At 40.6% G+C, this 16,428-nt stretch overlaps 1 protein-coding gene across 1 annotated transcript; it reads left to right on the forward strand.

The window, feature by feature from the left end:
- Positions 1-1,448: 1,448 nt before the first annotated feature.
- Positions 1,449-15,446, forward strand: LOC147233185 (actin-related protein 3-like). The gene is made up of 12 exons (XM_086147748.1): positions 1,449-1,644; positions 5,804-5,859; positions 6,594-6,718; positions 7,452-7,562; positions 7,754-7,849; positions 7,937-8,044; positions 9,399-9,542; positions 11,160-11,333; positions 11,540-11,632; positions 12,930-13,055; positions 13,137-13,220; positions 14,445-15,446. Exons 1-12 carry the CDS (start codon positions 1,601-1,603, stop codon positions 14,538-14,540), a joined length of 1,257 nt encoding a protein of 418 aa, XP_086003874.1. The 5' UTR covers positions 1,449-1,600; the 3' UTR covers positions 14,541-15,446.
- Positions 15,447-16,428: the final 982 nt, after the last annotated feature.

The raw sequence follows: 16,428 nt of genomic DNA on the forward strand, positions 1-16,428 counted from the left end.
ATGTATTTAGAAGAGAAATGGTGGTGTTGGATATGATAATATTAACGATTATGGAAGAATTTTGCCCCCGTATTCTTTTCTGACTTACCCTAAAGGGCCACATAAGGAAACACAACCTCTCACTTCCTCATTCATGCATCATATAGAGACATAAACATGAACACATCTGGGCAATTCAGGGTAGTGAACCCCCTTCATAATTACGGACCATGGGGGGGGAAACCAAAACAAAAAAAACAAAAAAACATGGGAGGAAACCCCTACCAACCGCTTTGCCACTGTGCCTGCTGGTCAAAATACACTTTTTTCAAAATTAGTTTCATTATTGTTTTTGTCAAAGTACCTTGGCATCTTCTGGACCCTGTAAAATGCGCTTTTTTTAAACACATAACAGTGTATTACAAAACATGCAATGCAGCAAAAGCATGGCATACTATGAGACACCTGAGATACAATACTTACCTTTTTCTTTTTTAAATCACCAAAAATCTGAAAATAAAACATGGTGTTGCAATGATATACACACCGTTATATACCAAAGTGTTTATATATGTATAAAGCATCTTCTGATAATTACAACAGGGGAGACTCGGGTAATAATACTAGAAGTTGATGGCTACGGAAGGCAATTTCATTTTTATTTTCTTTCCACTTTAAGAAAACACTTTTATAAAGTGATAATGTGACTTAGAGAAATATTTGATTTAAGCCAAAAATGAAAATAAAGAATAAATATGATACTCCAATCTAATAAATTACAACACACATCACATAGTTCATCCCAATATCACTAGGAGGGATACCTTTTTTTCTTTCTTTGACACAGATGTTGGTGCGATTGCGTTTCAGTACATTATATTTTTTCAATCCACAATACTTTTATATAGGTTTAAAAATGTTTGCGGTTGAATAAAGTCTCTTCTTTATGACTTACATTTGCAAATGAAAGATTTCCTTTGACTAAAAACATTTAATGCCCACTCTCCAGTCTGACTCCCTACAGAGTCTGTGAAACTCTGTTTCAGAGAAGGGCTGACAAATCATTATCCTGTTACAGGCAAAAAAAAGTTTTTTTTTCACTTCCTTGAAGAAATTCTATGTTTATTTTTCAGATATTAGTAGTTCAAGTTAATGTAGAGTTTATCCTGTGGTGAAGGTTAATGTGTATTTTTCAACTGCACTTACAACTTCTGTCCAGAGGGGGCGCCAAATCCAACAAATACAAAGTTCCGTGTTGTAGTTTACAATGAAGAATTTTCTTTCATAGATAAAAAGGCAAGAAAATGAGTAATAAGTAAACCTGGTTAACGAGAAAGAAATAAAAATAAGAAATGGCAACAAAGTTGATCGGAAATCGTTCCTCCTCCGCACCCCACAGACCCCCGGTGAGTGACAGCTCCTCCGCCGCGCCTGCGTCGCTCTCCCCGGCCTCCGCCATCTTGCCTCTCCTCCCTGACTGGCAGAAGCCGAGTGCGGAAGTGGAAGCGGCAGTGAGCGGCTCAGGGTTCCGCCTGCGGACGGTCTGCCAGGTCTTCCAGCGGACACAGCCCGTGATACGTCGAGTTCAACAGCTTCTGCTCGACGGAGACTCGGGGGAAAGATGGCTGGACGGCTACCGGCGTGCGTGGTGGATTGCGGTACAGGGTGAGTCGCGGGGCAAACGTTGGGGCTTCGGGCTGTCAGTGTCAGCACTAACGGGGTGTGTATGTGTGTCAGTCAGTCCGTCTGTGTGTGTATGTTCGCTAGTATGCTAAAGACGAGCTAGCAGTGGGACTTATCGCTACGATGCTCTTTCCAAGCGTGTCTCACCGCTGTTATTAGCTTGTTAGCTAGCTAACGTAATTTTTGCGCGAATCCCCCCATGTCTGTTGTGCTCCCGTCGAGCGGATTTCATTGTAAACCCTCAGCTCGTTTCTGCCGCCGACTGGGTAAATCTTTGCTACCCTGCCGCTTGCATTCGTGAGCCGCTCTATTAATGCACTCAGGGTCAACAAGGCAACGTCCTGCGTGACAGTTAACGTGCCCGTGGTCTCCCGGTGCTCGTCTCTTTAGCCCATTTAATTCATGAATCTTTCTGCTCATCAGACTGGACCTGGCGCATGCGCACTCGTGTTTTCCACACACTTCCTCATTCACGCATTTTAGCCCATATATGGTCGTTCTCGGCATCCCGGCAGCTTCTTTCCATTAAGCTGTCTTTTCGCTTCTTCACCGGCCCACTAATACTTTTATCTAGCAAGGATATATTCAGAAATGCGGGCACTGATTTGTTTTCCAGAGAGGTCATACAAACAGACCGTCCTGTTTGTTCTTATCTACGTGCATTTCCTGCTTTGGGGAACTATCCTTACTTCTTGATAAGGGCTTCCTAAATCTTGTTCAGACATTTGACAGAAATCAAAGTTACCGTGAGTCTGTTTTCAAGGAATAAATCAATGCAGAATCCCTTCAAAACTGCAGTCAACAGGATGACACCAGGTTCAGGAGTGTATTGCATCGTTTTTCATGTTGAGACTTGAAGTCATTCATGGTTCACGCTGCATACCTTTGCGTTTCCCTGCCTGCTTACCAGCCCTGCTGCCTCAGATCTGCACCCAGACAGAGGCCGCAGAGCCAACTGCGAGGTGACCCCGCGCCGCTCTCTGCTCCCAAGACGGATTTCACTAACCCCGGCAGAACTTTGCAGTCAGCAAGGTGTCTGCAAGTCTCTAAAAGGCACTTAAATAACCTCAAAATGTGATGTAGTTTTTAAATGAAAAGTATTAGCAATTTTTGCAGAACTGAAACCAAAGGGAACATCGGAATGTATGACGTCTCCCCCGTTTGCATAGGTTACAGTAGATCATTGATCATATATTCAACACATTGATTCAGTTTTCCACTGGATTAACTCAGAATTTTAAACACAATCCAGTTAATCTATAGTAGAAAAAGATTTGGCAATCTATGTCAAGACTGAAATCGCAAAATAAACAACAATCAGGTAGAAGGTAGCTCTAGATATCCCGGATCACACACATCTTTACATTGTATCTGACACAATCGCTCCACTTTCAAATCTTAAGATATGGGTTCTGATATCATTGTGTAGCTGAAAGAATGAGGTTGAGATCCACAATGGCTTACTTTTTGATTATTTTTTATTGCCATAGCTATATGCTGCCACTGTGAGCAGGAAGTTAGCAGCTGTCAGTGGATGTGGTGAGGAGCTGGAGTTTTTCAACAGTTGTGCGTCACGCTTCATTGTAAAAAAAAACAAAAAAAAACCACAGACAACCAAGGATTCGACTCAGCTGTCCCTTAAACGCCTCTAGATGACAGTGAGATAGAAATTTGGATATATCACTCATGCACATGACTGCGCATAAGTGTTTTTGTTTTCGTACCACATTGCATTGCATACCCGTAGGCTTCCCAGCCAGGAGCGTTCAGGTGTCGCACCAACAGCCGACTGCAGTTTGGGTGGAGTCGTCGTTCATCCGTGCTCCCGATGCATCTTTCAGACTGCAGTCGGCATTCGTTTCTGCATGTTTGTCATCATAACAGGATGCCGGGAACGGTCAGGGATGTTGAAGGTTACTGAAGAGTTGATATGAAACAAGTAGAGGGAAGCAACCAGCTTCTGTCAGAAATACATAAATATATTTAGAGCAGGACATTGAAGTTCTCTCTTTTCTTTTTAGCCTTTATGACTGTGCTATCAGCGAAAGAATTATTTTGGTATGCACCCGGTGAAAAGTTCTGTTTGCTTAGATAAAGCTGTTGACCTCTACCTGAAAGATAAAGCTAAGATAGAGTTTGCACCATTGGGAAAACATTCTTATGTCGCTGAAGACTGAAAAACCACCTAAGATATCTATACCCCGCATCTCTCCTGATAGAAACAAGGAGTCATTGAGGTGGAGTAGATCTAATACACGCCTACCTTTAGCTCAACACACGATTTGTTTTTAACCTGCAGCTCTCAACCATAATTCGCTAAACCGCGCGGCCCATCCAGGAATTCAGCCTAGTGCGGAGGCTTCAGTCGTCCTCTCAGCGTTGCGATTTATTCACGCCTGTTGAGGCAGGTAGAAGAGGACAAGCTGAGACTCTTCTATGGTATGAAGGTGTTAAGATCCTGCTGCTGCTGCTGCTGCTTCTTCTCTTTTTTTTTTTTAATGGTCTTATCAGGCTGCTGCAGTTGCCTCTCAGCCTGGTGCTGCATTGTTTCGGGTTAAATGTGAGAAAATGTCATTTTTATTTCTTTTGTTTACATGCACCTCTGTTTAGAATTTCCCAGCGAATCGTCCCTCCGGCAAACACGGTGCTGAAGATTTTGCATACAAATGACCTATGCAAAAATCATTGATATTTTAGCAGGAAGTTAAATGAACAACATACTCAGACCATGCATTCATAAAACATGACAAAAACCCTGCTACCTTTTAAAAGAATGAAACATCCATGCTTAAGTTAAATGCCGAGCTTCTATGCTTCTTTCATATCTATTGCCGTAAACTAATTAGCGACCGATCTCCCGGTTTTCTATCATAATGTGCCCATTTGTTCGTTTCTTTTGGTTTCCAATCAACACGGCAGCGGTGTTTGTGAAATGCCCACAAAGGATTTTCATGAATTCCCCAAAGTATCTTGAGTTTTTTTTTTTAGCAGTTGTTTAATGATTGGCGTGGCCAAGTTCAAGTACACCACTGCAAGGTCCTTTTATTCCCTATCTTAAAAAAAAAAAATATTGAATTCAATTCATTAATCTTTAACTTTTTTCTCACCTCAGTCACGGAGGGAAGGTGTTTTGTCATGTTTGGCTCCATGTGTTTTATTTTTTCAGAAACCTTTACGGGCGTCCCTCATATTTTAATCAAATGGCAGTCGGTCAGTTAGAAAGTCTTGCTTCAGTGTTTGCATCAGTTTCCTTTTCTGTCTTTTGTTGCCGACATAAGGCATTTGCTCCACATTGTTATTGTTATCATTATTATTATTATTATTATTATTACTACATGGCATGTTATTATTGACATGGAATATTAAAGCTTTAACTGGGTGCAGTCAAATCTTAAATGTCTTGAAGTCCCTTTTTTTTTTGTTGGTCAAAACATAAAAAGAATCACAGGCACACACTTGTTTTTACTTCCATATCTGATTTCACATCTTTGCTGATGTGGCCCTTTCTTTTTTTTCCCTCCTCTTCATAAAGTTGTATTCAAAGGAGCTACTATTATGACCAGGATGTGGTCCATTAAAAGTGTTAAGCAGTGTCCTGTATCAGGAAGTCCTGGAGGCCAGTCTGGGTCCGTCCCACACAGGAGCACATCTGGCTGGCATCTGTCTCTCAGGGTGCAGTCGCGGCGGCGGCATGAAATTTCGCCAAAGTCTGAAAATATACTCCTTAAATCTGAATGCAGGATGACTTTTTTTTTTTTTTTTTTTTTTTTTTTTTGATTAAAACATGAAAATGCAGAAGTCAAAAGTCGGTGCAGAGGTCACAGCTAGTTTACTGACTGGAATTGTGACATTTTTTTTTTTTTTTTTTTAGTATGGCTAGTTTCTCTGGGCGACATGAATGGCTCTTTTAGCGGATTCCCAGCGGCGAACTGCCGAGCTGCCGTCGCTTCTGGCGCCAAACCAAGCTGTCCGAGGACAGTGATGGCATTGATGAAGCGATGGCCGTCACTGACGCGGCCAAACCAAATCTTGCGCTGAATTAAACTTTCATGCGTCCGAATGTAGCGGGGTGTTTGTTTGTTTTTTTGCCGAGAGCACATTACAAATGGAAATTCTTCTTCCTTTTTTTTCCTCCTTGTAGATACACCAAACTGGGGTATGCAGGGAATACAGAGCCACAGTTCATCGTGCCATCATGTGAGTGTTTAAACTTTGACCTCGGTTCCACGCACACACACACACACACATACACACACGCAGTCCAGCAACCCCTAGAACCTGCAACCAGTCACACAGGCTGTGTCCAGGGCGCGTTTTCAAAATGAATCACAGCAGTTTATTTATAACAAAATGTAGTCCAGTAACAAATCCAAGGAATTAAAATCCCCTAGGAACTTTCATATAAATTTACATGATTTTTTTTAGTTTATTTTGGGTATAACATATATACACTGCTCAAAAAAATTAAGGGAACACTTAAAAAACACATCCTAGATCTAAATGAATGAAATATTCTTATGAAATACTTTGCTCTTTACACAGTTGTGCTGACAACAAAATCACACAAAAATGATCAATGGAAATCAATTGTATCAACCCATGGAGGTCTGGATTAGAAATCACACTCAAAATTAAATTGTAAAAACAAACTCCAGGCTGATCCAACTTTGATGTAATGTCCTTAAAACAAGTCAAAATGACTCTGTGTTGCTTCCTGAGTGGACACTATGATTTCACACAAGTGTGATTGACTTGGAGTTACATTGTGTTGTTAATGTGTTTGAGCAGTATATATAAACAAATGCCACAAAGATGCTTAAATATTGACTGAATATTGCATGATATGTAGCAAAAAAAACGCAGATTAATTCGTGCTAAAACTGCAGTGGTTGAAAAGATTCACGTTTTAACCCGGCCGCCGTCGCCATCAGGTATCGCCATCAAAGAGTCAGCCAAGGTGGGTGACCAGGCGCAGAGGAGGATGATGAAGGGGGTGGACGACCTGGATTTCTACATCGGCGATGAAGCAGTAGACAAACCCACGTATTCCACAAAGGTACAGACTCTCGGCCATAATGCTTGCACATTAGTAGAAAGTTTTTTTTTTTTTTGGGCATGTAATTTAGTTTGGAATTGTAGATTTTTATTTATCAATTTTTTTTACAGATTTTAGACTTTTCGATCATTTTAACTGGGATTCAAAGGGTCCTTTTTTTTTCCCTCCCCACATGTCAATGAAAGTCGTGAATGTTAGATTTTTTGGGCCAAATTTTTCCAGGAGCTTGCAAGCTGTTTTTCAAAAAAAACACACGTTTTGTGTATTTTTTTTTCTATATAATCAGCGAAATAATACTCTAATTTGTTTTCTGAGTGATTCCTTTTTTTTTTTTAGATATGAAAATAATTAGAAGATAAAAAAAAAATAATGATCAAGAGTTTGTGGTATCTGCTTTTTTTTTTTTTTTTTTTTAAGTTTTAGTTTTTCCATCTCTGACCATCAATTATAAGCGACCCGTCTGCGGAAGCTGCTGTTCACAGTGCCTGCAGGAAACACTCATGACGCGTTTCAAGGGATCTCAGACCGCAGGCACGTTTATAAAATATGTGCGAAACGAAATTAGCTGCAGGCACTCCATCTCAAAGCACATGCATTACTCATATCGTCCCCAAGGGTGTTGTTATATTTTCTGTCTGCGTTTTATCGTCCTGAGAAATCAACCAACATTTTGATCGGAAATAAAGAAATAAAATTAAGACGCGTTTCTCTTTCTCCCGCTCTCTCCGAGCAGTGGCCGATCCGTCACGGTATAGTTGAAGACTGGGACCTGATGGAGCGCTTCATGGAGCAGATCATCTTCAAGTATCTGAGAGCGGAGCCTGAGGACCATTACTTCCTGCTGGTGGGACTCTCAAAAATAATTGTTTTTTTTTTTCTGCCGTCCTGTTTCGTGAAAGACAATAAAATCGGAAATGAAAAATCATCTCGGTATTCTCTGCTATAAATGGAGAGACAAGACACATAGCTGTAATTCTTGCTTCTAACCTGTGTGTGTGTGTGTGTGTGTTTTTGACGTTTCTTCTGCATTTGCAGACAGAACCCCCGCTGAACACGCCGGAAAACAGAGAATACACAGCCGAGATCATGTTCGAGTCCTTTAACGTTCCCGGGCTTTATATCGCCGTGCAGGTCGGTGAAAAGCCTTGCACACGTTGTCCCTCCGTGGTTTACACTATGATGGTAATGTGTGTGTGTGTGTGTGTTTGTGTGTGTCAGGCTGTGCTCGCCCTCGCAGCCTCGTGGACGTCCCGACAGGTAGGAGAGCGCACGTTGACAGGCACGGTCATCGACAGCGGAGACGGAGTCACCCATGTCATCCCTGTGGTGAGTTTACAGACACACACACTGACTTCCAAGACTCACACACACACACAAACACACACATAAACAATCAGAGCTGTGCAATGAAAGTGGCTCCAAATGAAAACATGTTTGTTTACATTTGGGTTTCTAGTTTGAGGGCCCTGATGGAGCTCCTCACCAGGAAATCCTCTGCCGAGCAGATGCGCCAAGAAGGAATCTCTCCTCAGGCAGATTTATTTACTAGCCAGACATCAGACTTCCTGTTCCCCAATGAAAATCCGGCAGCGGATGCTTAAAGCCCCCACCGCCGTGATTGTCGCTCCGTCCACAGGCTGCGGGCGGAGGTGATTCTCCGGCTGCTCATCCACGGGATCCGAGCCTTTTCCCTCTCGGAGTATCGCACTCCGATGGGAGATTTCATAGTCGCGTTGCGAGCGAGGCAGCGCCGCGGGTCATATTAATATTTGAAAAGATGTACATTTAATTTTGATTGAGTCCTGGAGAAAAAAATTCCGATTCAGTTGAAGACACGAGGTCAGAAGAAGGCAAAAAAAAAAAAAAAAAGACACAATGACCTCATGCTAATGTTAGCAGTGTTAACAGTTCTGGGGACATGGTCCAACAATAGCTTTAATATTAATTTAAAAAAAAAGGAAACTCAACGGTTTCTTGGTATCCCGGATTTTTTTTTTTTTTCACTCAGTAAATCATGTCTATTTGGAGGTTAACACCTTTTTTTAAGCCCCGAAACAGGAACAAACTACTTCAGCTTCATGGAAGAGGAAATGAATCGTTCTTTGCCGCTCGCTCACCCTGAAATAAGGAAGTTGCGCTCTCAGCATTTGATACTCGACAATCCCACTGATCAAACATTATGCTTTAAAATTTGACAGTTGAGGCTGATAATAAAACGCGATTCCTCTTATTTCCTCGACCAAGAAGGCGCCATATCACTTCTTTATGTATTGAAAATAATGTATACGTGCGCTTTTTGTTCTTTGACATTAAGGGTTTCGGCAGACACAAAAGTTGGAAGTGTCGGAATTTGTATGCTCGAAGGGGAAAAACGTGTTTTTTACCCGTTTTTCTCCAGAAAAACCTCTCCACTTTGACACGATAGTGTTGATCTTCTCTCTCGCTCTCTGGTTTGGAAGGAATTACTCAGCATCAGGAAATGTGCTTGCAGGAACCATTTAGATGTAGAGGCTCTGAATCAGCATGTCTGTGGCCTGAACACACACACACACACACAGACACACACACACACACACACAACGCTCGCCGATCCAAACGGCAGAATCAAACAGCCTCTCCCTTTCTTTTGTGGCCCTGTTGGCGTGACGTCGCCTATGTTTTGTGTTCCCGCGTCTCCCAGGCCGAAGGTTATGTCATCGGCAGCTGCATAAAGCACATTCCCATTGCGGGGCGGGACATCACCTACTTCACCCAGCAGCTGCTGAGAGAGAGGGAGGTGGGCATCCCGCCCGAGCAGTCCCTGGAGACCGCCAAGGCAGTCAAGGTTGGTCCGCAGCCACATTCTTTTTTTGTTTTGTTTTTCTCCCCTTGAAAAATCACACGGACCTCATATCTCATGTATCTCTGACCCAGCTTTGGATTTTCAGAAATTAAACCGTAAAGGTTATTTGAAGCAAAAGACTCGGGCCAAAGTCGTCGTAAGAGATGTATGTCAAGGAATTATTTTATTTTATTATGATTATTTTGCATTAAAAAAGATTTTTTTTTACAGGCTTTTCATAAGTGTGCACCTAAATTCTTACAAAAAAATGTGCTGGGAATTGGAATTAAAAAAAACTGGAAGGAAAATTTTGAAAAAAATTAGAAGTAAAAGACTCGGGTCAAAGTCGTTGCAAGAGATGGATGTCAAGGAATTAGTTTATTTTATTATTATTATTATTTTGTATTCAAAAATAATTTACACATGCTGTTCATAAGTGTCCACCTAAATTCCTACAAAAAATGTGCTGGGAATTGGAATTAAAAAAACTAGAAGAAAAATTTGAAAAAAATTAGAAGTAAAAGACTCGGGCCAAAGTCTTTGCAAGAGATGAATGTCAAGGAATTAGTTTATTTTATTATTATTATTATTTTGTATTCAAAAATAATTTACACATAGTGTTCATAAGTGTCCACTTAAATTCCTACAAAAAATGTGCTGGGCATTGGCATTAAAAAAACAAGAAGAAAAATTTGAAAATTGAAGTAAAGGAGTTGGGCCAAAGTCATTGCAAGAGATGTATGTCAAGGAATTATTTTGTTTTATTATTATTATTTTGTATTCAAAAATAATTTATACATGCTCCTCATTAGTGTGCAACTAAATTCCCTACAAAAAATGTGCTGGGAATTGGAATAAAAAAAAAACTAGAAGAAAAATCAGAAAACAAATTTTAAGTAAAAGACTCGGGCCAAAGTTGTTGATAGAGATGAATGTCAAGGAATTATTTCATTTTATTATTGTTACTTTGTATTCAAAAATAATTTATACATGCTCTTCATAAGTGTGCACCTAAATTCTCACCAAAGATTGTACTGGGAATTAGAATTAAAAAAAATGCTTTGCCTTTGTATTTGTCGCGAAAGGAGAGTTGTTAAAAAAAAAAAAAACCTTGGAAATATTGAATTTGTGACTCATGCACTAATTTTTAAACACTTTCCATCCAGCCCTCCGTGCAGGTTTAAACTCAAATCCCTGCTTTTTACCGCATCCCCAAATAGCAGTGGGCGCACAGAGCGGCCGCAGCTCGCTTCATCGTGTTTCCACGACAACGCGGTCCTCGTCCAAAAATATTATTCCAATGACCCTTGCATGCACACGTGCCTTGCGTATTTGCGTGTTGCACTCGTGACGCTGTCTAAAGCTTTTATTCGCTGCAAAGATTTGAAAAATGTTTGTAGATAATCTCAGCTAATCAAGAGGAGCATGTCTTCATGAGGAGCTGCTGCTCAGCAGACCCAAATTGGAAAAAGAAAACTGTTTTATTAGCACCCCGCCGTCCTTTTTTGCAAATTGCATCCAAAAGTGCAGCCGGTACAGAGAAAGTGAAACACCCAACAGCTGATCTTTGTCCGGATGTCGCGGCGAATGCCGAGTTGATCGAACTCCTCCTCCCCGCAGGAGCGGTTCAGCTACGTCTGCCCAGATCTAGTAAAAGAGTTCAACAAGTACGACACCGACGGCTCCAAGTGGATCAAGCAGTACACCGGCATCAACGCCATCAGCAAGAAGGAGTTCACCATCGACGTGGGCTACGAACGCTTCCTGGGTCCCGAGATCTTCTTCCACCCCGAGGTACCAACAATTATTCCCCGTTGTATGGTTCCCAAAATTCTTTCTTGAATTCCCCTGTATTATTTCTCGCTAATTTGCAAAAAATATAAAACAGAAAAAAAAAGAAATCATTTGAGCACTGCGAAGGAAGTGAAGGATGATGAAATGTCGCTTTCTATTCGACGCCCCCATGGTGACATTTCCTGTTTCTGGACTCCCCGATGCAGTTTGCCAACCCGGACTTCACCCAGCCCATCTCGGAGGTCGTGGACGAGGTCATCCAGAATTGCCCCATCGATGTCAGGCGCCCTCTGTACAAGGTGAGACGACTTCTGCACAACAGCTCCTTCGGCGCTGTGCAAACTTTTTGCAAAACCATTGCAGGAACCGGGACGTTTACGTGCATTTTGACAGCAAAGGAGTCAGGGACGGCAGACCTTAGCTCCTAGAAGCACTTCAGCTCCTACTTTGAGGCAGGGGGTTTTGACAGTTCTGTAGGTAAAATAGCATTTTGCGAATCTTAAAAGATTTTGCCAAAATGAAGACCTAAAAAAAGGGAAACATGTAAATGCACTTGACGGTAAAACACATGATTAATTTACTTTGATATGGTTAATGGATATGGATAATTTTGATCGGAATTGTGTGATGATTGACAAGCGGAACCCTTTATTGTTTACGTCCGGTGTTCTGACAGCACACGAATTTACAGCAAAAAGGAAACAAACTGAGCTATATGCACAAATAAGCCTTAGCGAGGTTAAATAATTGTGATTGTTTATTTCCATTGTCACCCGGAGGCTCATACCTACATATGTTACCGCGCCAAATCTATTCAAGATGTGAATGATATGTTTATTAGTCGGACATGGTCATTACATTTGTGTAAAGTGGTATAAAAAAGTATTAAATTCGATTTAGCTGATAACAACAGAAAGCCTGTAGGTAACTGGTGGGTCCATTACCAGATACTTCTTGACGACTCTGCCATTTTTTTTTTTTTTTTTAAATGATTGCACCGGCCAGCTGTTTTCTCAAAAACACTTCAACCCACATGACGGTCCATGATTATTATTCCCGGCATGCAGAACGTGAATGTTGTGGCAACTCCACCTCCGTGTTGTCCGTGTGTTCTTCCACCTCTTAAAGGGGTTTTAACCTGGTTCCTCATCTCCTGTAGGAACGCGAAACAAAAAAAATTCCAAAATGAATTTTTGTTTTTTTTTTTTTTTTTCCTGTCTTCTAAGCAGCTATCTGTCGCCTTTAAATATGCAAAATAATCCAGAATACACCAGAGGGAATAAAACCTACCATGTTACATGTACACAAATACATAAATAAAATATGACGCGGTATATATTATTCACACCACAGTTAACATGGTGAAAATGAGAAATTTAAAACGATAGAACCATCACAAGGATACACGTTGATGTTGCAGTTGACGATAGTTTTCGATTTCAGTAAATCATGTAATTAATAGTAATAATAATAATAATTCCCTCTTTTGCCAGCAGGGGGCGCTGTTGCTACCGAGGAACCTTTTCTATCCGTATTTCATTTCACTGCTCGATTGTCCCTCTCAGCCCAGTAACCTCGGGGTGTTTCCGTCCGCAGAACATCGTGCTGTCCGGCGGCTCCACCATGTTCCGGGACTTCGGCCGCCGCCTGCAGAGAGACTTGAAGAGGACGGTGGACGCCCGGCTGAAGACGAGCGAGGAGCTGAGCGGAGGCAAGCTGAAGGTGAGGCCGAAGAGTGACTAAAAGAATTTTTTTTTCAGAGTAAACCTTTTTGCAATCGATTTATCTCTCTCGTTTCGCCAGCCCAAACCAATCGACGTGCAGGTCATCACTCACCACATGCAGAGATACGCTGTCTGGTTCGGCGGATCAATGTTAGCATCAACTGTAAGTAGGCTTTTGTCTGAGTGGAAACTCCCCTTATGAGTGTCCTGACTTACAAGTAATGCTCAGTCTTTTTTGTTTTAGTATTTAATATAGAGTTAAGAGCAAGCGGAATGAGCATTTCCCATGAAGTGGTATTTAGAAACACTCTGGGCGCCGCCTGGAAAAACATGGGCGAAGTGTGTGCGTCGCAAACTTGACCGTGAAGTTTCGGTGATATCGTGACTGAAAGCATCATCAGCGAGAAGATGATGCGCAAGACATTTACGGGTCGCTCAAAGTCAGAGACTTTGATTGTTTTAAAAAGAGGAGCTGCGTTCACTCGGTTGCTAAATGAAGCTTAGCGTTAAAGTGTAGCAAAGTGTGCAATTTACTTTGTAACATTAAGTGTGTAGCCTGTAAGTCAAATGACAGAGCATGAAATGAAAAACTCCTCCGCCGATCTCCGCTAATATTTTCGTCTGATTTTTTTTATTTTTTTTTAAGGAAATACACTTAATAAAGCCAATTATTTTTCTTTGTGTTCTCTTATATTATATAGTATCATTTTTATTTGTAAAGTACAGTTTTCTTTCTAAAAATTACAGGATCTGGAACAGATTAATACTGTTTGTTGATTTAATTTGAAATTTAATTTAATAAACATACAAGCTCTGTCACAATACGGATTAAACTCGCAAGTCAAGATATTACTTATTATTATTGTTGTTGTTGTTGTTAGTGTCAGCCTCATTTTGTCTGGAATTAGCATTAGCGTTCTAATTCTGCTGTTGGTTTACAGAGATCCAATCTCTCCGGCCCGAAAACCAAACTAATGTCACCATTAAAGAGCAAGTAGGAGATTAGATTTTTTTTTTTAAAGACGGAGACATGTTTTTTTCATTGTCATCGCCAAAGTTGCTTCCAGGTCTTAATAAATGAAAAAATAAATGTGGAAGACAAGAATAGCACTTCAAGATTTTCCACGGTTTAATTGAACTAATTGAATTTTTCACACCATCGTTCTTCCTCCCAAAAGACGATGCTCTTCCTCGGGCATCTGCGCCGCTTTGTTCAGGTCCTTCCTTCGTTGGTTTTTAAATGCGGCGAAAATCGTTTTTTCCTCATAATAGCTGCCTCGCACTGAGGTAACAGGGTTGAAAAAAAAACAAAGTGACCTATGAATCAATCCGCGAAAACACACACACTCTCCAAAGTGTTAATGCGCGCCTCTTTCTTTTTCCGCAGCCGGAGTTCTACCAAGTCTGTCACACCAAGAAGGACTATGAAGAAATCGGGCCGAGCATCTGCCGCCACAACCCCGTGTTCGGAGTCATGTCCTAACGTGGAGACGGAAACGAGGGAGGTTGGGGTCGGGGTGGTTTGGGGAGGGGGAGTTGCTAACAGACAGGCTCGGGCGGAGGTGGGAGAAAAGGCCGCACCGGTGGTGGTTCCCGCGCTTTGGCTTTCGAAAAGGCAATACGGAATTTAAAGATGGAAAAAAAAAAAAAAAAAAAAATACAAAAAAAAAAAAAAAAAAAAATTGTGAACGCTTTTTTTTATTTTATTTTATTTTTCATTTTTTATTTTATTTTCCCAAAAGTGAGGGATGCTGTTTAGAGAAAAGGATTGTGATGGTGTTTTTGGTTCAGCCGAGAAACATGCAGTGTAGTGGTGAAACGAAACGAAATCAGCAATTTTCACAACTTAACAGTCCAGGTATGGATAGCATAGCATCGTCTTCATTTTTGATTTTTTTTTTTTTTTTTTTTTTTTTTTCCTGCTTCAAATGTCTGTGTATCATGTAAGAGCTTGTTTATATTTCATACTAAAGTTTTTTATATGTAAAAACTCGGGAAATTTGGGGTTTAAAAAAATAAAAGGTTAGGATCACCCTGAGCTTTGATACACAGTCGTTTCCTGTCCGTTCCAACCCGGCGCCGTCTATCCCTTTTTTTTTTTTTTTCTTTTTTTTTTTTTTTCCTCTTTCCTTAACCCTTTCGCTCGTTCAATTGCTCATCCTTGCGTTCATTCACCCGCGTCCGCTTTTGCATCCACCTCCGAGACGCGGCAAAAGAAGAAAAAAAAAAGATCAAGATGGAACTGAATCAGAATGACTGTCAGACCAGTATTGTTAGACTAGGTTATTATTATTTTTTTTATTATTAAATACCAAATTATTCAAAGAATGGGGGTTTGTGTATTTAAAGCCTTGCAACATTCCAATAAAGGCGCCAATCTGTTTCTAAAGACTGTCATGCTTTTGTTGCAGGGGGCGGAATAATTAAGACGCGTTGGCAGAAATGGTTGTAAACAGTGCAGCTGTCAAATTCATTTATTCATTCATTATACCGTTTATCCCAGAATGTCATTCTCATGTCATAAAGAGACACAATTGTTCGCTCTTCATGTCAAAATCATCTTCTCGCGGCAACTGGATTTGGTTTTCTTCCCTAAAAGATGGTCCACCTTGCATTCCTCAGTTCATCCACTCTCTTTTTCACACATATAGATACAATAATTCATTCATTCAGGGAATATAGTAATTTTAGGGCCTCTACTGAACCTACTACATGTTTTTGCACTATGGGAGGGAAGACATAGACGAACACGCATCCGGAGACCTTCTTGCTCTGAGGCAACCGTCAAATCATTTCTATACAGTCTACAACACATTCTTATTTGTGTCCGTGAGGTATAAGTTAGATTTTCTTACAAATAAGGACGCTCTGTGTTGTTTTCTTTGAAATTAATGTAATGCCCCACATCACTTGTCTGCAATACAATACATTTATTTACACAGATGTAAATATTGCATTTTTGTGCCTCATAATATCACATAATTTCCCCCAAAAAATGTTCCCTTACTACAGCAAAATGGATTAAAAGAAATGACAAAAAAAAAAATTACTAAAAGTTAAAAACAACCACATTTATGGTAGCTTGTATTTGATATGATTGGACGATATGATAAACATCCTCATTGTTCAGGCATGGATTTTCTGAATGACGGTCAAAGGTCATATAATCCCATCAATCAAATGAAGCCGTTAATACGCAAGACGAAAACGGCTAAAAAATGAATGGGGTTGAAGATGTAGCCGATTTGGGATAAACCCGATGAATCAAAATTACCCATCGCACCACCCTTTTTTTAACGGATCCACCTGCAGCCACTGAATGTGAAATTTATTTTATTTTATTTTTTAATGCACAAGCTTAAAACAGCTAA

Source organism: Fistularia commersonii, chromosome 6, assembly GCF_037954325.1.
Source record: "Fistularia commersonii isolate RoL2024-O1a breed Wild chromosome 6, RoL_Fcom_v1.0, whole genome shotgun sequence".
In the NCBI taxonomy this organism is placed as follows: Eukaryota; Metazoa; Chordata; class Actinopteri; order Syngnathiformes; family Fistulariidae; genus Fistularia; species Fistularia commersonii.